At 37.8% G+C, this 21,819-nt stretch overlaps 1 protein-coding gene across 1 annotated transcript in view; it reads right to left on the reverse strand.

The window, feature by feature from the left end:
• The window catches only part of LOC133662253 (centrosomal protein of 89 kDa-like), a 90,947-nt gene that overhangs the window by 39,204 nt on the left and 29,924 nt on the right, over nucleotides 1-21,819 (reverse strand). Inside the window, 6 exon segments of the mRNA XM_062066084.1 lie at nucleotides 6,407-6,548; nucleotides 9,772-9,939; nucleotides 14,179-14,359; nucleotides 17,071-17,186; nucleotides 20,899-21,002; nucleotides 21,083-21,166. Of these exon segments, the coding sequence (XP_061922068.1) occupies nucleotides 6,407-6,548; nucleotides 9,772-9,939; nucleotides 14,179-14,359; nucleotides 17,071-17,186; nucleotides 20,899-21,002; nucleotides 21,083-21,166 (795 nt within the window).

Genomic DNA, 21,819 nt, shown 5'->3' on the forward strand with positions numbered 1-21,819 from the left:
GTTACAAGCAGTTTTGTCTGAGTTTTCCTCTGAGGAGCAGTTGTGTCTCTGTTTTCTTCAAAAATTATGTAGAGCACAATTTTGAGTTTTGGGGTTCGGTTTTTTTTTTAGATCGCAATTTCGAACTGTCCCAATGTGTGTGAGAAGTTTGGTGAGTTTTGAAGTATTTTAAGGGGGTCAAATTAGAGGTCAAAAAGCAAAAATGAGTGTTTTTAGTCATTTTTAGCCTTGAACGGGGAATTGCCAACTTCCTGTTAATTTTTGCCCGAAGAAATTAACTAATGAAAAGTAGGTCAAAGTAAGACCTACATAGAGCTTTTTGTTTCATGTTTCTACGACATTCGTACTGGGAGTTAGAGGCAGTTTTCATCCTAGGGGGCGCTAGAGAGCAATTGTGATTTTTGGGGTTTGGTTTTTTTACCAAAGAGTTTTGTTCGCGTTTTTTTATGCGCGCGAAAAATTTGGTGAGTTTTGAAGCATGTTAAGGGGGGCAAAGTAGTCCGCAATGCGGACCCTAATTAGCTAACCTCAATGAACCCCAAAATACCTTAAAATAAGTATATTCTCACTAATAACAAGTGCACTTTTCTTGGTAGAAAAAAAAAAGAGTTATTTTTGCTCAATATGTTGAAACATATTCTTAAAGGCCTACTGAAAGCCACTACTAGCGACCACACAGTCTGATAGTTTATATATCAATGATGAAATCTTAACATTGCAACACATGCCAATACGGCCGGGTTAACTTATAAAGTGACATTTAAAATTTCCCGGGAAATATCCGCGGTATGATGACGTATGCGCGTGACGAAGTCAGAGTAACGGAAGTTATGGTACCCCGTAGAATCCTATACAAAAAGCTCTGTTTTCATTTCATAATTCCACAGTATTCTGGACATCTTTTGCAATTTGTTTAATGAACAATGAAGGCTGCAAAGAAGACAGTTGTAGGTGGGATCAGTGTATTAGCAGCAGACTACAGCAACACAACCAGGAGGACTTTGTTGGAGCGCTAGCCGCGCTAGCCGCCGACCTCACCTTGACTTCCTACGTCTCCGGGCCGCCAAACGCATCGGGTGAAGTCCTTCGTCCTTCCGCCGATCGCTGGAACGCAGGTGAGCACGGGTGTTGATGAGCAGATGAGGACTGGCTGGCGTAGGTGGAGAGCTAATGTTTTTAGCATAGCTCTGTGCGGTCCGGTTGCTAAGTTAGCTTCAATGGCGTCGTTAGCACAGCATTGTTAACCTTCGCCAGGCTGGAAAGCATTAACCGTGTATTTACATGTCCACCGTTTAATAGTATTGTTGATTTTCTATCTATCCTTCCAGTCAGGGGTTTATTTTTTTTGTTTCTATATGCAGTTAAAGCACGATGCTATCACGTTAGCTCGTAGCTAAAGCGTTTCGCCGATGTATTGTCGTGGAGATAAAAGGCACTGAATGTCCATTTCGCGTTCTGGACTCTCATTTTCAAGAGGATATAGTATCCCAGGTGGTTTCAAATACAAATCCGTGATCCACAATAGAAAAAGGAGAGAGTGTGGAATCCAATGAGCCAGCTTGTACCTAAGTTACGGTCAGAGCGAAAAAAAATATGTATTTCACTGCATTCTAGTCCGTCACTCTAACGTTCCTCATCCACGAATCTTTCATCCTCGCTCAAATTAATGGGGTAATCGTCCGAATCGCTCCAGCTGCGTTGAAAACAATAGGAAAATATGAGGGCGTGAACAACTGACAACGTCACGCTACTTCCGGCACAGGCAACGTTTTTTTTTATCAGAGACCAAAAGTTGCGAACTTTATCGACATTGTTCTCTACTAAATCCTTTCAGCAAAAATATGGCAATATCGCAAAATGATCAAGTATGACACATAGAATGGATTTGCTATTCCCGTTTAAATATAAACATTTCATTTCAGTAGGCCTTTAAATGAAGTAAATGCTAGTGCCATTATCTTGACATAATGATATTACATTTCTTGAAACCAGCAAACTTATACTAAAAACTAATTTATTGTTCTTAATGGAAAGGCAACAAGGCGAGCGCTTGTTACTCTCGGGGTCTCCTAGCCGCTCAGGCAAATCATATTGTCTAAAAATGCATTTTTCCATGGATAACATGACATCATCGCGTCAAGTGCGTGCTCTTTCAGTCAATTAGTGCGCATATATACAGCCCGGCCAACATTTTTTTAATTGTAATTTTGAGGAATTCATCTGAATGTGCATGAACTATTTCTGTTCAAAATTGTTAGAAATGTTAAATGTTTAAATATTAACTGTCAGTTTACTGTACTGTGCCAACTGTACTACTATATGAGTACCTATTTTCTATTGTTTCATTGAAAATAAAACAGCAGAGTCCATTTGGCTGTCATCTGTTTTCATTATGGGACAATTGTGTCAAAATCATGATTTTTTTTTACGCTTGAAGTAAGAAATTAACATGTTACTTTAAAAAAGCCGTTTTCTACTTGTGAGTGTTGATGACACAACAGTTGATATTCTAGTTTCAAGCATGTTTTACTCAATATAGCTCGTCAAATCTCAGCAACAAGCTGTAATATCTTACTGAGATCATTTAGGACCAAAACACTTAAAACAAGTAAAACACTCTAACATCAAATCTGCTTATGCTAGGTTCACACCAACGGCACTTTAAAGCATCATGCAAAGCGGCGTTAAAGCGTAACAAAGCGTGATTAAAGCGTGAGGGTCGTAAAGGATGGTGGGAAAGCTTGTAGTGAAGCGGGACATGCGGCAAGTTCGCCAACATTTTTTAAACGGTTTAAAAAAATTCTGCGCTCTGTCAAGAATGGAATAATGTTAATAATAAAGAGAATATGTTACGTTTAAAAGAAATGCCTTTTATTATTGTCAACTAGCATAAGAAATGAAAGATAGATATTTATTAAGATGACAAAGAAATAAAAGAAATGAAGATATAAAACATAATATAACGGAAAAAAAAGAGAAATTGAAAAAATAAATGAATATAAAAAATAAAACAAAAGGCTTTTTTTATTGTCAACTAGCATAAGAAATGAAAGATAGATATTTATTAAGATGACAAAGAAATGAAAATATAAAACATAATACAAAGGAAAAAAAATAGAAATTGAAAAAATAAATGAATATAAAAAATAAAACAAAAGGCTTTTTTTATTGTCAACCAGCATAAGAAATGAAAGATAGATATTTATTAAGATGACAAATAAATAAAAGAAATGAAGATACAAAACATAATAAATAATAAATAATAAACATAATATAACGAAAAAAGAGAAATTTAAAAAATAAATGAATATAAAAAATAAAAGAAAATGCTTTTTTTATTGTCAACTAGCATAAGAAATGAAAGATAGATATTTATTAAGATGACAAATAAATAAAAGAAATGAAAATATAAAACATAATAAATAATAAATAATAAACATAATATAACGGAGAAAAAAAAGAGAAATTGAAAAAATAAATGAATATAAACAATAAAAGAAATGCCTTTTATTATTGTCAACTAGCATAAGAAATGAAAAATAGATATTTATTAAGATGACAAAGAAATAAAAGAAATGAAGATATAAAACATAATAAATAATAAACATAATATAACGGAAAAAAAAGAGAAATTGAAAAAATAAATGAATATAAAACATAATAAATAATAAACATAATATAACGGGAAAAAAAGAGAAATTGAAAAAATAAATGAATATAAGAAATAAAATAAATGCCTTTTATTATTGTCAACTAGCATAAGAAATGAAAGATAGATATTTATTAAGATGACAAAGAAATAAAAGAAATGAAGATATAAAACATAATATAACGAAAAAAAAGAGAAATTGAAAAAATATATGAATATAAAAAATGTGTGGAAAACAGTATTCTGAGTTTTTCTCATTTTTTTCTTATTTTTGTTGTAACAATGCACAACAGAGCTTGATAATCATGTCAGAGCCTGATTTAAAGCGTCAGGATCGCATCAAAGCATAATAAAGTTCAATAAAGCGTAATTAAAACGTATCAAAGCGTGATTTAAAGCGTATCAAAGCGGGATCAAATCGTGAGGAACGGTAACAAAGCGGCAACTAATTCGTATCAGAGCGTATCAAAGCATAACATTACTTCGGAGATCGGGATATTCGTGGAAAAATTGACAAAAATGACGGCGCTTTGCTCGCCGCTTTAAAGCGCCGTTGGTGTGCACCAGGCATTAGTGAGAAAAATGTTCTTTTTAGACAGAAAATAAGCAAATATCAGCCTTCTTTGACATATTTCATCTTACTTAGATTGCAGTTTTGGCAGTGCATGATCAGCTAACACCATCAATAATCAGTCACTTGTCGCCCCGATTCAATGCCAGCTAGTCTCCTCTGAGCGCTGCTTAGCAAGTCAAATGCTTTGCACAAGTGTGCTCCAAAATCAAGTCGGTCTCGCTGTGAGTGGGCGACGGTGGCCTCGCCGCTGCCCCGCAGGCGAGCACGGAGCACTCATTGCCGATTCAGAATGGTCTCCGAGACCTTAGCTATGATTGCAAAACGTTTACTGGGCACTCTGAACGGCACCTTTGCACAGCCGTTGTCATAAATCATTGCACATTTGAACACTGGGAAACCTTGTCAGGCTATAAATCTTCCATTCGCAAGTCTCATCAGGACTCTGGCGACTGGGCTTTTGTCCTGCATTTGAAGGCCGACAACACAGTGAAGGCGGCCCTAAGTCCAAAGTCTACTTGAAATGTGTTTTAAAGGATACTTCTGCTACTTTGTCACGATTCAACCAAAGACCTTTGCAAGTCCTGAAAATGGTTTCAATACGACAGCATATAGAGAGGAGAAAAAGAGCAGATTACTTGTTTAAATGTCGTCAAACAATAAAGCTGTTTGCACAATATCTATATTACCTATTGTTTACAATCAATATGACAGACAAAAACAAATGTCTTTTACGGTTTTCAAGATGAATAACGCCTGAAAGATGTCACTGTTGTAGCTTTCAAAGTCTCTAAAACAACTTCAAAACCCTCCATCAACGACGTTATGTATACAGTACACTACAAGTATATATATAATGTAGTAACAGACACCTTCATAACAATATGTACAATATACACATTGCAAGTATATATATAATGTAGTAACAGACACCTTCATAACAATATGTAATATGTACAATATACACACTGCAAGTATATATATAATGTAGTAACAGACACCTTCATAACAATATGTAATATGTACAATATACACACTGCAAGTATATATATAATGTAGTAACAAGACACCTTCATAACAATATGTAATATGTACAATATACACACTGCAAGTATATATATAATGTAGTAACAGACACCTTCATAACAATATGTACAATATACACACTGCAAGTATATATATAATGTAGTAACAGACACCTTCATAACAATATGTAATATGTACAATATACACACTGCAAGTATATATATAATGTAGTAACAGACACCTTCATAACAATATGTAATATGTACAATATACACACTGCAAGTATATATATAATGTAGTAACAGACACCTTCATAACAATATGTAATATGTACAATATACACACTGCAAGTATATATATAATGTAGGGCTGCAACAACTAATCGATTAAATCGATTAAAATCGATTATAAAAATAGTTGCCGATTAATTTAGTCATCGATTCGTTGGATCTATGCTATGCGCATGCGCAGAGGCTTTTTAAAAAAAAAATATATATATATTTTTTTATTTTTAAATAAACCTTTATTTATAAACTGCAACATGTACAAACAGCTGAGAAACAATAATCAAAATAAGTATGGTGCCAGTATGATGTTTTTTTTCCAATAAAATACCGGAAAGGATAGAAATGTAGTTTGTCTCTTTTATCCGATTATTAATCGATTAATCGAAGTAATAATCGACAGATTAATCGATTATCAAATTAATCGTTAGTTGCAGCCCTAATATAATGTAGTAACAGACACCTTCATAACAATGTGTGTATGTATGTTTATATGTATACACATACATATACATATCTACAGATATATATATATATATCTACAGATATATATATATATATCTACAGATATATATATATATATATATATATATATATATATATATATATATATATATATATATATATATACAGATATATATATATATATATATATATATATATATATATATATATATATATATATATATATATATATATATATATATATATATATATATATATATATATATGTATGTATATATATATGTTATGTCCACAAATACACAATATGTGTGTTTATAAGGAGTCTGGATCTTCAGTGAACTGGGACACACCAGCCCCGAGCGTCATAGTGGACTGACCCCACAGCTAGCAGGGTGTGTTCATGTCATGTACCATGTGTAGTAGCTGGTCTCGCTCCTGGGAGATCCCGTCGGCCACCGCCAGGACAGATTCCAGGTACTTCCTGGTCTTCTCCTCTTTCAGCGCACACTCGTCCTTCTGGTGCTTCAGTACGCTCAGCTTCTTCTCCGCCTTCCTGGAATTGGGAACGGGGTCATTTGCGAGAGTAAAACCAAACAAATGCCAAGCAGGGAGAGAAGAATATGGATGGCGTCACTTTGACAGTATATATTTATCATTATGACGGCGTATCTTGTCAGGAGGCAATTCTTATATCGGGTTTAAAGTAGTCAGTGTACAGCAGGGGTCACCAACCTTTTTGAAAGCAAGAGCTACTTCTTGGGTAGTGATTAATGCGAAGGGCTACCAGTTTGATACACACTTCAATAAATTGCCAGAAATAGCCAATTTGCTCAATTTACCTTTAACTCTATGTTATTATCAATAATGAATGATATTTACACTTAATTGAACGGTTTAAAAGAGGAGAAAACACGAAAAAAATGACAATAAAATTTTGAAACATAGTTTATCTTCAATTTCGACTCTTTAAAATTCAAAATTCAACCGAAAAAAAGAAGAGAAAAACGAGCTAATTCGAATCTTTTTGAAAAAATTAAAAAAATAATTTATGGAACATCATTAGTCATTTTTCCTGATTAAGATTTATTTTACAATTTTGATGACATGTTTTAAATAGGTTAAAATCCAATCTGCACTTTGTTAGAATATACAACAAATTGGACCAAGCTATATTTCTAACAAAGACAAATCGTTATTTCTTCTAGATTTTCCAGAACAAAAATTTGAAAAGAAATTCAAAAGACTTTGAAATAAGATTTAAATTTGATTCTACAGATTTTCTAGATTTGCCAGAATATTGTTTTTTGAATTTTAATCATAATAAGTTTGAAGAAATATTTCACAAATATTGTTCGTCGAAAAGACAGAAGCTAAAATGAAGAATTCAACTACAATTTATTTATTATTCTTTACAATAAAAACAATTAATTTACTTGAACATGGATTTAAATTGTCAGGAAAGAAGAGGAAGGAATTTAAAAGGTAAAAAGGTATATGTGCTTAAAAATCCTAAAATCATTTTTAAGGTTGTATTTTTTCTCTAAAATTATAAGAAGAAAAGTAAAAAAAAAAAAAAGAATTTATTTAAACAAGTGAAGACCAAGTCTTTAAAATATTTTCTTGGATTTTCAAATTCTATTTGAGTTTTGTCTCTCTTAGAATTAAAAATGTCGGGCAAAGCGAGACCAGCTTGCCAGTAAATAAATAAAATTAAAAAAAATAGAGGCAGCTCACTGGTAAGTGCTGCTATTTGAGCCATTTTTAGAACAGGCCAGCGGGCTACTCATCTGGTCCTTACGGGCTACCTGGTGCCCGCGGGCACCGCGTTGGTGACCCCTGGTGTGTAGCAAGGGTGTCAAACTTGTCTTCTTCAAAATTATGCTCCACTATTTACCCGATTCGGACCTTTTAACTACCCACACACACCACTCTTCCAAGAGCTTGAAGGCAAAACATGTTTTCCCTTTCCCCAAATTCCAGATTTTCCCGGAAATTCCCATTCAAATGCATGGACGCATTTATAGTTGTACAATGCCCAGAATTCTCAAAATTGCGCGCCTCTTTTTGACCGATTCTGACCTTTCAGCCCTGCACTACTCTTCCGATATATATCGAACACAAAACATGTTTTGTGTTATTTATTATGTTTTATATTCATTTATTTTTTCAATTTATCTTTTTTTTCCGTTATATTATGTTTATTATTTATTATGTTTTATATCTTCATTTCTTTTATTTCTTTGTCATCTTAATAAATATCTATCTTTCATTTCTTATGCTAGTTGACAATAATAAAAGGCATTTCTTTTATTTTTTTTATTCATTTATTTTTTCAATTTCTCTTTTTTCCCCCGTTATATTATGTTTATTATTTATTATTTATTATGTTTTATATCTTCATTTCTTTTATTTCTTTGTCATCTTAATAAATATCTATCTTTCATTTCTTATGCTGGTTGACAATAAAAAAAGCCTTTTCTTTTATTTTTATATTCATTTATTTTTTCAATTTCTATTTTATTTCCGTTATATTATGTTTTATATCTTCATTTCTTTGTCATCTTAATAAATATCTATCTTTCATTTCTTATGCTAGTTGACAATAAAAAAAGCCTTTTCTTTTATTTTTTATATTCATTCATTTTTTTCAATTTCTATTTTTTTTCCGTTATATTATGTTTTATATCTTTATTTCTTTGTCATCTTAATAAATATCTATCTTTCATTTCATATGCTAGTTGACAATAATAAAAGGCATTTCTTTTATTTTTTATATTCATTTATTTTTTCAATTTCTCTTTTTTTCCCCGTTATATTATGTTTATTATTTATTATGTTTTATATCTTCATTTCTTTTATTTCTTTGTCATCTTAATAAATATCTATCTTTCATTTCTTATGCTGGTTGACAATAAAAAAAGCCTTTTCTTTTATTTTTTATATTCATTTATTTTTTCAATTTCTATTTTTTTTCCGTTATATTATGTTTTATATCTTCATTTCTTTGTCATCTTAATAAATATCTATCTTTCATTTCTTATGCTAGTTGACAATAAAAAAAGGCATTTCTTTTATTCATTTATTTTTTCAATTTCTCTTTTTTTCCCCGTTATATTATGTTTATTATTTATTATGTTTTATATCTTCATTTCTTTTATTTCTTTGTCATCTTAATAAATATCTATTTTTCATTTCTTATGCTAGTTGACAATAATAAAAGGCATTTCTTTTATTTTTTATATTCATTTATTTTTTCAATTTCTCTTTTTTTCCCCGTTATATTATGTTTATTATTTATTATGTTTTATATCTTCATTTCTTTTATTTCTTTGTCATCTTAATAAATATCTATCTTACATTTCTTATGCTGGTTGACAATAAAAAAAGCCTTTTCTTTTATTTTTTATATTCATTTATTTTTTCAATTTCTATTTTTTTTCCGTTATATTATGTTTTATATCTTCACTTTCCCCAAATTCCCGGAATTTCCCTCCATTGAAAATGAATGGGCAATATACAAACTAGGATGGCGGAAGCGGGACTGGAACCGCTCCAAGTTGCGGGCACGGCCGCCCCAAAGAACTTGTTATTGTGCTCAAGGTGTAGAAACCTTCACTAAAATATGGACCTTAGTCGAGGCTGGAACCAATTATTGGTATTTACATTGATTCTTATGAAGGAATTTGCTTCACTCCTTTTCATTTATGGACCATGTACCAATTAGGTTCATAAATGGAGGTTCCACTAGATGTGCTTGATCCATGGACTCGTGGTACCTGTTGGCTTGTCTGCTCAGCTCCAGCTCCGCCTCCATTCTCTGCACGTCAGCCGTCAGCTTGGCGTTGTCCGCCAGAAGACTGCGGTTGTGCACCTGCAGGCCGGACGCTTGGAGGCGCACCTCCTCCACCTCCTCCATGTTCCTGCCCTGCTCCTGCTCCAGCTGCCTGGGGGCCCGGAGAACACGCGAAGGGTCAAATGTCATCGTCCTGACTGAAAACACAAGATCTGCCTCTCTCTAATGACACTGGTTGTCAGGTTCAAACACTGATGACATCTATTAAACAAGACAAGAGGCAAAGAATTAAACAGAGACATAATTCAATTTGGACTCAATATTGAGGAGAGTCGCCTGTACACTGTACCCTTGTACTGTATCTCTGGCGAAAGATTGCACTCCTCCTTCTTTATTTGACTTTCTCCGACCACATGCTTCCAGAGGGAAGTGGGTCGTAAACAGCGTTGCCTTTGGTTACCGAACAGTTCAACAGGAGTGGTCGCAAAATAGTTCAAAAAGACGTTCGTAAACCGGTTCAAAAAGGAGGTTCAAAAAGAGGTCGTCTGGAAATTGGGCAGATCCTGCCTTCTCTCCGCTTTGAAGTCCTTGGGTTAGAACAATATCTTTTTGTTGATTACCAAGAAAGAACACAGAAAACCCTTCATGAGCCTTCTTCTTGGTAGGTTTCAGAATCAGAATAGTTTCATTGCCATTGTTTGAGAACGGGTTCACAAACTAGGAATTTCTCTTGGTGCAATGGTGCGACATAAAACACATATAACACATATTTGGTAATAAAAAGAGCTGTGACTGAGCTATCAGATAGACTTAGAAGGGATTCAAGGAGCTATTGTTAGGAGTTATTGTTCATTTGCCTGATGGCCGAGGGGAAAAAACTGTTCAGGTGGCGGGAGGTGTGGGTCTGGATGGAGCGTAGTCTCCTGCCTGAGGGGAGAGGGGAGAATAGTGTGTGTCCAGGGTGAGAAGAGTCAGCTGTGATCCCACCCACACGCCTCCTGGTCCTGGAGGAGAACAAGTCCTGGAGGGATGGGAGCTTGCAGCCAATCACCTTCTCCGCAGCACGTACGATGCGCTGCAGTCTATTCTTATCCTGGACTGTGGCGCCGGGGAACCACACTGTGAAGGAGGAGGTCAGGATGGACTCTATGATGGCTGAGTAAAACTGCACCAGCATCTCGGTCGGCACCTTAAGTTTCCTCAGCTGCCGCAGGAAGTACATCCTCTCCTGGGCCTTCTTGATGAGGGAGCTGATGGTCGGCTCCCATTTGAGGTCCTGGGTGATGGTGGTGCCCAAGAAACGGAAGGAGTCCACAATGGTGACGGGGGTGGGAGAGTCAATCAGGGTGAGGGGGGATGGTGGGGCTGTGACTTTCCTGAAGTCCATGATCATCTCCACTGTTTTCTGGGCGTTCAGCTCACCAGGACGCCAGCCGGTCCACCGCTCTCCTGTAGGCGGACTCATCGCCATCCGAGATGAGCCCGACGAGGGTGGTGTCATCCGCAAACTTGAGCAGTTTTACGGATTGGTGACTGGAGGTGCAGCAGTTTGTATACAGGGAGAAGAGCCAGGGGGAGAGTACACAGCCCTGAGGAGTACCAGTGTTCGTGGTTCGACTGTCCGAGACAATCTTCCCCAGCCGCACGTGCTGTCTTCGGTCTGTCAGGAAGTCATTGATCCAACTGCAGAGGGAGTCGGGCACGCTGAGCTGGTAGAGCTTGTCTCGTAGCAGTCCAGGGAGGATGGTGTTGAAGGCAGAGCTGAAGTCCACAAACAGGATCCTAGCGTAGGTTCCTGGGGAGTCCAGATGCTCCAGGATGGAGTGGAGGGCCAGGGGCCGTACTTATCAAGCTTCTTAGAATGACTCCTAAGAAGTCTGCTAAGAGTTGACTTAAGAGTAAATCAATTCTTCGCTGAAAGCTGCACTTAAAAGTTAGTTATCAAGCGTCTTACTCACACTTTCAGCGAAGTGTAGGACTGAATCTTAAGTGTCACACTCAGAGCTGAATTACGACATTACTATGTGCCGTAAACGCAATTTTAGGTGACGTCATTTCTGTGTCCGTAGAAATGACCAATCACGGAAGGGAATCCGTTGTCTAAGAATAAAGAAATATCTTGGAAATATTGAAGTGGACAATGGGAGTGTATATTTTGACAATAAACTACAAAATAATACAAAACAAACTAGTCCCCGCCGGCACTCACGCTACCGCTCCCTCTCTTCTCTCGCCCACACACTCACTGACGTCACTCACCTCACGGCCACACACATACGCTACTGTCATAACATTTTCTTTCCAATTCATTAATTAGGCAACTCATTTGAAACTGGTGTGGGTGGCTCTATATCAGGGGTCACCAACGCGGTGCCCGCGGGCACCAGGTAGCCCGTAAGGACCAGATGAGTAGCCCGCTGGCCTGTTCTAAAAATAGCTCAAATAGCAGCACTTACCAGTGAGCTGCCTCTATTTTTTAAATTGTATTTATTTACTAGCAAGCTGGTCTCGCTTTGCCCGACATTTTTAATTCTAAGAGAGACAAAACTCAAATAGAATTTGAAAATCCAAGAAAATATTTTAAAGACTTGGTCTTCACTTGTTTAAATAAATTCATACATTTTTTTACTTTGCTTCTTATAACTTTCAGAAAGACAATTGTAGAGAAAAAATACAACCCTAAAAATGATTTTAGGATTTTTAAACACATATACCTTTTTACCTTTTAAATGCCTTCCTCTTCTTTCCTGACCATTTAAATCAATGTTCAAGTAATTTTTATTTATTTATTGTAAAGAATAATAAATACATTTTAATTTAATTCTTAATTTTAGCTTCTGTTTTTTCGATAAAGAAGATTTGTGAAATATTTCTTCAAACTTATTATGATTAAAATTCAAAAAAATTATTCTGGCAAATCTAGAAAATCTGTAGAATCAAATTTAAATCTTATTTCAAAGTCTTTTGAATTTCTTTTAAAATTTTTGTTCTGGAAAATCTAGAAGAAATAATGATTCGTCTTTGTTAGAAATATAGCTTGGTCCAATTTGTTATATATTCTAACAAAGTGTAGATTTGATTTTAACCTATTTAAAACATGTCATCAAAATTCTAAAATTAATCTTAATCAGGAAAAATTACTAATGATGTTCCATAAATTATTTTTTAAATTTTTTCAAAAAGATTAGAATTAGCTAGTTTTTCTCTTCTTTTTTTCGGTTGAATTTTGAATTTTAAAGCGTCGAAATTGAAGATAAACTATGTTTCAAAATTTAATTGTCATTTTTTTTCGTGTTTTCTCCTCTTTTAAACCGTTCAATTAAGAGTAAATATCATTCATTATTAATAATAACATAGAGTTAAAGGTAAATTGAGCAAATTGGCTATTTCTGGCAATTTATTTCAGTGTGTATCAAACTGGTAGCCCTTCGCATTAATCACTACCCAAGTAGTAGCTCTTGCTTTCAAAAAGGTTGGTGACCACTGCTCTATATATACTAGCCCACTGCAGACACATGCAGAAATCAACAAGGAATCGAAAAGTATTAAATCTGTGACAAAAATAATATCCGCTCTGTCTAAACGATACCGTTTGATCAGCTGCTCGTCATCAAAAAAAAACAAAACATTGTTCCGTTCCCTGAACGTTGGCGCACGTCTCTCTCGCCTCAGTGCCATCCCCTGCTGGCAATTCCTAACCACTTAAGACACCTCTGAAGGTCTCTTAAATATCGTGGAGAGTAGGAGTGATTCTTAGACTTAAGAACGTTGATAAAAAGCTTTTATTCTTAAGTTTGAGAGTAGGACTAAACTTCGCAAATTCTCAGGACTTAAGTGTAAAATGGCACTCTAAGAAGCTTGATAAGTACGGCCCCAGGTTCACTGCATCATCCACAGACCTGTTGGCTCTGTAGGCGAACTGCAGTGGGTCCAGGAGGGGGGTGGTGATGTCCTTAAGGTGGGGCAAGGACTTCATGACCACAGACGTCAGCGCGACCGGCCTGTAGTCATTTAGTCCTGGGATCCGTGCTTTCTTGGGGACAGCTTTTGTCTTCTCACCGGGCACTCAAAGGTAACAAAGTTTTTGTGATAATTTATAAGCAATTATTCTAACACAGGTCAACATCAATGACATAGTTGAGTATTCCTGGAGACTAAAGATGTGTTTCTACTTCCCATGCATCTGGAAAAAGTCCAATGCTTCATTTGAGGAGAATAAATCCTTGAAAACCACTTTTCCACCGCCGTATAAAAACTGACCTCAAAAGTCAAAGGCTGCACATTCGTCATTGAGTACTTTGGAGGTACGGAGAAAAATAAGTTTCATAACGTAGAATGTCCATGTAACTCATTTAGATCTGGGCCAAATTGTAGATGCGTGACATCTCACCGCCTGAGTCTCCCAGCAATGTTGCGGTGTTCCTCCCAGGCGACGGCGTCCTTGAGGAGGCCTCGCAGACGGAGCACCTCCTTCCTCTGGCTCTGCTCCTCCCTCCGGCTCCCGTCCAGCTCCTCCTGCAAACGCTGGTTCTCCGCCTCCGTCAGCATCAGCTGCTTGGACACTTTGGACACTGCGGCAAGAAAATAACGAGAACATGATTCAGTTTGATCCTTTATAGAGCACTTTTAAAAACGAGCCTGGTCGGAGGAATACAATACTGCAATAGCCATTATACTTTAAAAAGGAGTGCAAAAACATAAAATATTAAAATGTAATAAACAGAGGAATGCACTGATTCATATATTGGGGAAACAAAACAAGCACAAAGCCGACACATGGCACGGCATGAACGTGCAGACTCTTCAGGTCTACCTGCACCTCAGGCAGAACCAGTTGAAAAACCATCCCTGAACAGAGGAGGTGGTCTGCGACACCACCTGTCTCCCACATACAACACTGTCCTTTCAACCATTCCTAGAATACCCTGCAATTTAGCCTCCAACAAATAAGAGTTACAAACATTCTGCTCACAGAAAGTGACCAGAATGCCATTTGGGCCATTTGTTTACAACTGAATGGAATGCTAATTCACTATTCTGGACTGGGAGTAGTCGATCCACAGAGATTGTTCTGCCACACGATACTTTAATGCTGACGACTGTCGTAGGCTTTGACAGTACGATTGTCTTGTTTGCATCTCAACAGTTGTTTTCATCACTACCATAGGGCGAAACCATTCTTGCCCAGGCACACCCTCCTGGTGTTGGACTATAAATATTTGGGGTTTTGGCACCAGCCGCTAGACTAGATGTGACCAATCCAAGTCTAAGACTAGATGTGACCAATCTAAGTCCTAGACTAGATGTGATCGATCTAAGTCTAAGACTAGATGTGATCGATCTAAGTCTAAGACTAGATGTGACCGATCTAAGTCTAAGACTAGATGTGACCAATCTAAGTCTAAGACTAGATGTGACCGATCTAAGTCTAAGACTAGATGTGATCGATCTAAGTCTAAGACTAGATGTGACCGATCTAAGTCCAAGACTAGATGTGACCGATCTAAGTCTAAGACTAGATGTGACCGATCTAAGTCTAAGACTAGATGTGACCGATCTAAGTCCAAGACTAGATGTGACCGATCTAAGTCTAAGCCTAGATGTGACCGATCTAAGTCTAAGACTAGATGTGAAACAAATAAATATTTCTTGTTTCAAAACCAAAGATCCACTTCCAGTAAATCAAGAATGAAGCAATCCAGGATGTCTCAGAAGCAGCCAATGAGGTGTCAAGTTTGCGGTCATGTGAAACGAGTCTTCCAAAGAGGCAGGAAATGCAATGCCAGTCCTCCAGTAAGGACAATAGAGGCCCGGTAGCAAATGCGTCACGGACCGGTACCGGTCCCCGGACCGGTGGTTGGGGACCACTGCTGCACGACATACCTGTGTGACGTTGGCCCCCCCACCGAGTCCAAATCACCCCAAACGTGCTCTATTTGTTTGTGCTACAAACTATAATTTTTAAGTTATTCATGTTTGAATAATCGTAACCAGCCTTGTCAAAACCTTGGTGCTACCAGGCCTGGCCCTAACCAATCTGGCGCCCTAGGCAAGATTTTAGGTGGCGCCCCCCCCCTTCCCCCCACATCGGCAGTGAAGTGTATATACTCACAAGAAACCGAATAGCTTTGTCTTTGACCTTTTTTTTTTTACTTAAAGAAAGCAAATGAACATATTATATGAGAATGTTATGTTATGATTATCTTTAACCGAATCACAGCAGTGCTCAAATTAAAAAACAGCATTCCCTCTCATGTGATATTGCTTAATTAACATTAATGATGTGCACTTTAACAACTAGGCTTACAACTATACCTAATATATAAAGGGGTGGAAAAGTGACTATTACCTGCAGGGCAAACATTAGCTAACCAGAAGGCAATAACAATGTCAACAAAAAACACCTGCTTAAAAGATCTAATACAAATGTCCCTGAGGAATGTAAGGTGGGAGTACTGTAATTACATTATTATTTTCCATAACAATTTAGCCCCCTTCACAATATTAACCCGACGTTAAAACAGAACTAGCTATTTATTGATTAGCAATTGCCGAATCATGTAACATTAGCTTAATGCTAAAAAGCCAGGTTACTATCACATTCTGTAACAGACAAATAATTTCATGTAGGCTAACGTAACCTACCTGCCACCTCTGTCTTTTTCTCGTTTCTCCTCCTCTTTTCTCTTTTTTCTTCCCTGTGCACCTGACAGTTTTGGCCGTTTTGACATCTCGTGTTGATTTTTTTGATGTGGTAAGAGTCATGATACGGGAAGGGAGGGGGCGCACCGTGTGGGGGGAGGGGGCGTAATGTTGTAACAAATAATATTTCTATTAAATAGGCTTTACTTTGCATTTTAATTAACGTGGGATTATTTTTTGTATTTAGAAATAATAGTACCAACTTTTTTTCTTTTTTTTTTTCTCCAACATTTGTGGCACTGGCGTGGCGCCCCCTGATGGACGGCGCCCTTAGCATTTGCCTATACGGCCTATGCTACGGGCCGGCCCTGTGTGCTGCAATAATGTTTGATCTGTTATAGTTCAAGTTAACGTTTTATGGTTTTTACGTTAATTATTGTTATTAATCTTAACTATTTCTGTACTGATTTTCTACAGAGAATTTGAATACCGCATATTTTACCAAACATGATTTTCACACACAAATGTTTGAACCGACATGATTGTCAGGGACATTTGATGTCAAAAATAATGTAGTTGGCAAACACTTCAGGTACATGAATTCAGTGAAGGCCGTGGGTGGGATGAGGGGCCGGCGTACCTTCAGCCAGGTGTTTGCTGTGGTGGTCCTTGGTCTTAACATGCAGCGCCTCCAGCTCTTGGCTCAGGAAGTGATTCTCCTGCAAGACCAGCAGGGCCTGCTGCTGCACTTGAAGGCTGCGGACAGACACCATGTTCACTTATGCTCTGTGGCCATCTTTTCAAAGATAACTAACATGTGCAATAAGTCATGTAATAATAATCACTTTTTTTTTTAACCTTTCACTCATTGTAAATTTAAATCACCTTGAATTTAATTCGACGCATGTTTTGTACTGAAACAAATTCATGGGGAAACATTTGTTGAATAATTGTTATTAAAGGCCTACTGAAAGCCACTACTAGCGACCACGCAGTCTGATAGTTTATATATCAATGATGAAATCTTAACATTGCAACACATGCCGATACGGCCGGGTTAACTTATAAAGTGACATTTTAAATTTCCCGCGAAATATCCCGCCGAAAACGTCTAGGTATGATGACAACATGCGCGTGACGTCACGGATTGTAGCGGACATTTTGGGACAGCGTTGTGGCCAGCTATTAAGTCGTCGGTTTTCATCGCAAAATCCCACAGTATTCTGGACATCTGTGTTGGTGAATCTTTTGCAACTTGTTTAATGAACAATGGAGACAGCAAGGAAGAAAGCTGTAGGTGGGAAGCGGTGTATTTGCGGCCGGCTGCAGCAACACAAACACGTAGCCGGTGTTTCATTGTTTACATTCGCGAAAGATGACAAGTCAAGCTTTACCATTGGCCTGTGGAGAACCGGGACAACCAGAGACTCTTACCGGGAGGACTTTGAGTTGGATACGCGGTACCGTGAGTACGCAGCTGCGGCTTCCAAACATTTGATCGCTTGCCCGTACATGCGTGCCGCTATGTGCATGTCACGTACGTAACTTTGGGGAAATATATGTGCTGTATGAACTTTGTGGAGGTGAACGGTACTTTGGGCTGTGGGATTGAGTGTGTTGTGCGGGTGTTTGATTTGTATTGGCGGGTTATATGGACGGGAGGGGGGAGGAGTTTGTTACGCGGCATATTAAATATAAGCCTGGTTGTGTTGTGGCTAATAGAGTATATATATGTCTTGTGTTTATTTACTGTTTTGAATATCAGGTCCCACCCACCTCTCGCAGCATCTTCCCTATCCGAATCGCTTCCACTGCCCTCTAGTCCTTCACTCTCACTTTCCTCATCCACGAATCTTTCATCCTCGCTCAAATTAATGGGGTAATCGTCGCTTTCTCGGTCCGAATCGCTCTCGCTGCTGGTGGCCATGATTGTAAACAATGTGCAGATGTGAGGAGCTCCACAACCGGTGACGTCACGCTACTTCCGGTACAGGCAAGGCTTTTTTTATCAGCGAGCAAAAGTTGCCAACTTTATCGTCTATGTTCTCTACTAAATCCTTTCAGCAAAAATATGGCAATATCGCGAAATGATCAAGTATGACACATAGATTGGACGTGCTATCCCCGTTTAAATATGAAAATCTCATTTCAATAGGCCTTTAAAGGAACTTGAAGATAATTCAAACCTTCATGAACCTGACCAGAGATGAATGCAGTACAACTCATTAAAGGCCTACTGAAAGCCACTACTAGCGACCACGCAGTCTGATAGTTTATATATCAATGATGAAATCTTAACATTGCAACACATGCCAATACGGCCGGGTTAGATTAGTAAAGTGACATTTTAAATTTCCCGCCACACTTCCGGTTGAAAACGTCTAGGTATGATGACGTATGCGCGTGACGTAAACGGTTGATGGAATACAATACAAAAAAGCTCTGTTTTCATTTCATAATTCCACAGTATTCTGGACATCTGTGTTGTTGAATCTTTTGCAATTTGTTTAATGAACAATGGAGACTGCAAAGAAGAAAGTTGCAGGTGGGATCGGTGTATTAGCGGCGGGCTGCAGCAACACAGCCAGGAGGACTTTGAGATGGATAGCAGACGCGCTAGCAGCCGAACTCACCTTAACTTCCTCCGTCTCGCCGACCGCATCTGTGATCGGGTGAAGTCCTTCGTCGCACCGTCGATCGCTGGAACGCAGGTGAGCACGGGTGTTGATGGAGCAGATGAGGGCTGGCTGGCGTAGGTGGATAGCTAATGTTTTTAGCATACCTCTGTGAGGTCCGGTTGCTAAGTTAGCTTCAACGGCGCCGTTAGCAACAGCATTGTTAACCTTCGCCAGGCTGGAAAGCATTAACCGTGTATTTACATGTCCATGGTTTAATAGTATTGTCGATCTTCTGTCTATCCTTCCAGTCAGGGGTTTATTTATTTTGTTTCTATATGCAGTTAAGCACGATGCTATCACGTTAGCTCCGTAGCTAAAGTGTTTCGTCGATGTATTGTCGTGGAGGTAAAAGGCACTGTGAATGTCCATTTCGCGTTCTGGACTCTCATTTTCAAGAGGATATGGTTTGAAATACAAATCCGTGATCCACAATAGAAAAAGGAGAGAGTGTGGAATCCAATGAGCCAGCTTGTACCTAAGTTACGGTCAGAGCGAAAAAAAGATATGTCTTGCACTGCATTCTAGTCCTTCACTCTCACGTTCCTCATCCACGAATCTTTCATCCTCGCTCAAATTAATGGGGTAATCGTCGCTTCCTCGGTCCGAATCGCTCTAACTTCGTTGAAAACAATAGGAAAATGCGAGGAGGCTATCAACTGACTACGTCACGCTACTTCCGGTAGGGGCAAGGCTTTCTTTTTTATCAGATACCAAAAGTTGCGATCTTTATCGTCGTTGTTCTCTACTAAATCCTTTCAGCAAAAATATGGCAATATCGCGAAATGATCAAGTATGACACATAGAATGGATCTGCTATCCCCGTTTAAATAAAAAAAATTCATTTCAGTAGGCCTTTAAAGGCACTCAGCCCAAAAGACTGTTCACCTAACCCAAGGTTCATAAAGCTTATATATTTTTAAAAAGTTACGTACATACGCAAAAAAAAAAGTTGCGCACATACGGTCAAGCGATCAAATGTTTAGAAGCCAAAGCTGCATACTCACGGTAGCACGTCTGCGTCTTTGTCATCCAAATCAAAGTAATCCTGGTAAGTCTGTGTTGTCCCAGTTCTCTACAGGCGTCTGTGTATCGAAGTCAAAAGTCCTCCTGGTTAGAGTCTCTGTTATCCGAGTTCTTCCATCTTGACTGCATCTTTCGGGAATGTAAACAAAGACGAGCCGGCTGTGTACTGTTGTTGCTGACTACGTTCGAAAAATACGTCCGTTTCGCACCAACAACTTTCTTCTTTGCTTGCTCAGCTTCTTTCTCCATAATGCAATGAACATAATTGCAACAGATTCACGAACACAGATGTCCAGAATACTGTGGAATTATGAAATGAAAACAGAGCTTTTTTGTATTGTATTCAATGGGGAAGGCATACCCGTGTTCCCCGGGCTACGTCACGCGCATACGTCATCCTCAGAGGCGTTTCGAACCGGAAGTTTAGCGGCAAATTTAAAATGTCACTTTGTAAGTTAACCCGGCCGTATTGGCATGTGTTATAATGTTAAGATTTCATCATTGATATATAAACTATCAGACTGCGTGGTCGGTAGTAGTGGCTTTCAGTAGGCCTTTAAAACTAATTAGAGCTAGAAATATTGATTGATATTAATAATAATATTTGTGTGTATCAAACTAGATGTTAAACAACAATAAATATCATATTCCATAACAGTGAAGTGAAGGGAATTTATATAGCGCTTTTCTCTAGTGACTCAAAGCACTTTACATCGTGAAACCCAATATCTAAGTTACATTTTTTTTAAACCGCTCTACTGCCTTACCGGTCGTCCGGGCTCATCCCTCCGGTCTTGGCGAGTTCCCCGTCAAGTCTCTTGTTTTCTTTGGCCGCTTCTTCCAGGCGCGCTCTCAAGCGCTTCACCTCGTCCTGTGAGGACAAAGACACGTGACCATCTCCTCGCCGTCCACGACAATACAAATGGACTTCATTGCAATAATCTAATTGACCTCGGCGGTGTGCAGCAGTGCATCCTTCTCCTTCAGCCTGTCCTCGTAGGCCGACGCACGGGGAGAGGACCGCTCGGAGTCCGCCTGGCAGGAAGACACGGGGACAGCTTTCACGAGTCATCCGATCCAATCCTCTTTATTGCAAATCGCACTATTGACTACACCAGTGGTTCTCAACCTTTTTTCAGCGATGTACCCCCTGTGAATTTTTTTTTAAAATTCAAGTACCCCCTATTCAGAGCATAGCATTTTTGGTTGAAAAATAGAGATAAAGAAGTAAAATACAGCACTATGTCATCAGTTTCTGATTTATTAAATTGTATAACAGTGTAAGTGTTTTTTATGTTGATTTAATTTAAAAAAAAATAAATTAAAAAAAAATAAAAAAACGATACGCATATATCGGCCGATAATATCGGCAAGCCGATAAATGCCGATATATGCATATATCGTTATAATGCCGATATATGCGTTAAAATGTAATATCGGAAATTATCGGTATCGTTTTTTTATTATCGGAATCGTTTTTTGTTTTTTTTGCCGATATATGCGTTAAAATGTAATATCGGAAATTATCGGTATCGTTTTTTATTATCGATATTGTTTTTTGTTTTTTTTTGCCGATATATGCGTTAAAATGTAATATCGGAAATTATCGGTATCGTTTTTTTATTATCGGTATCGTTTTTTGTTTTTTTTTGCCGATATATGCGTTAAAATGTAATATCGGAAATTAT

Source organism: Entelurus aequoreus, linkage group LG02 (genome assembly GCF_033978785.1).
Source record: "Entelurus aequoreus isolate RoL-2023_Sb linkage group LG02, RoL_Eaeq_v1.1, whole genome shotgun sequence".
NCBI lineage: Eukaryota > Metazoa > Chordata > Actinopteri > Syngnathiformes > Syngnathidae > Entelurus > Entelurus aequoreus.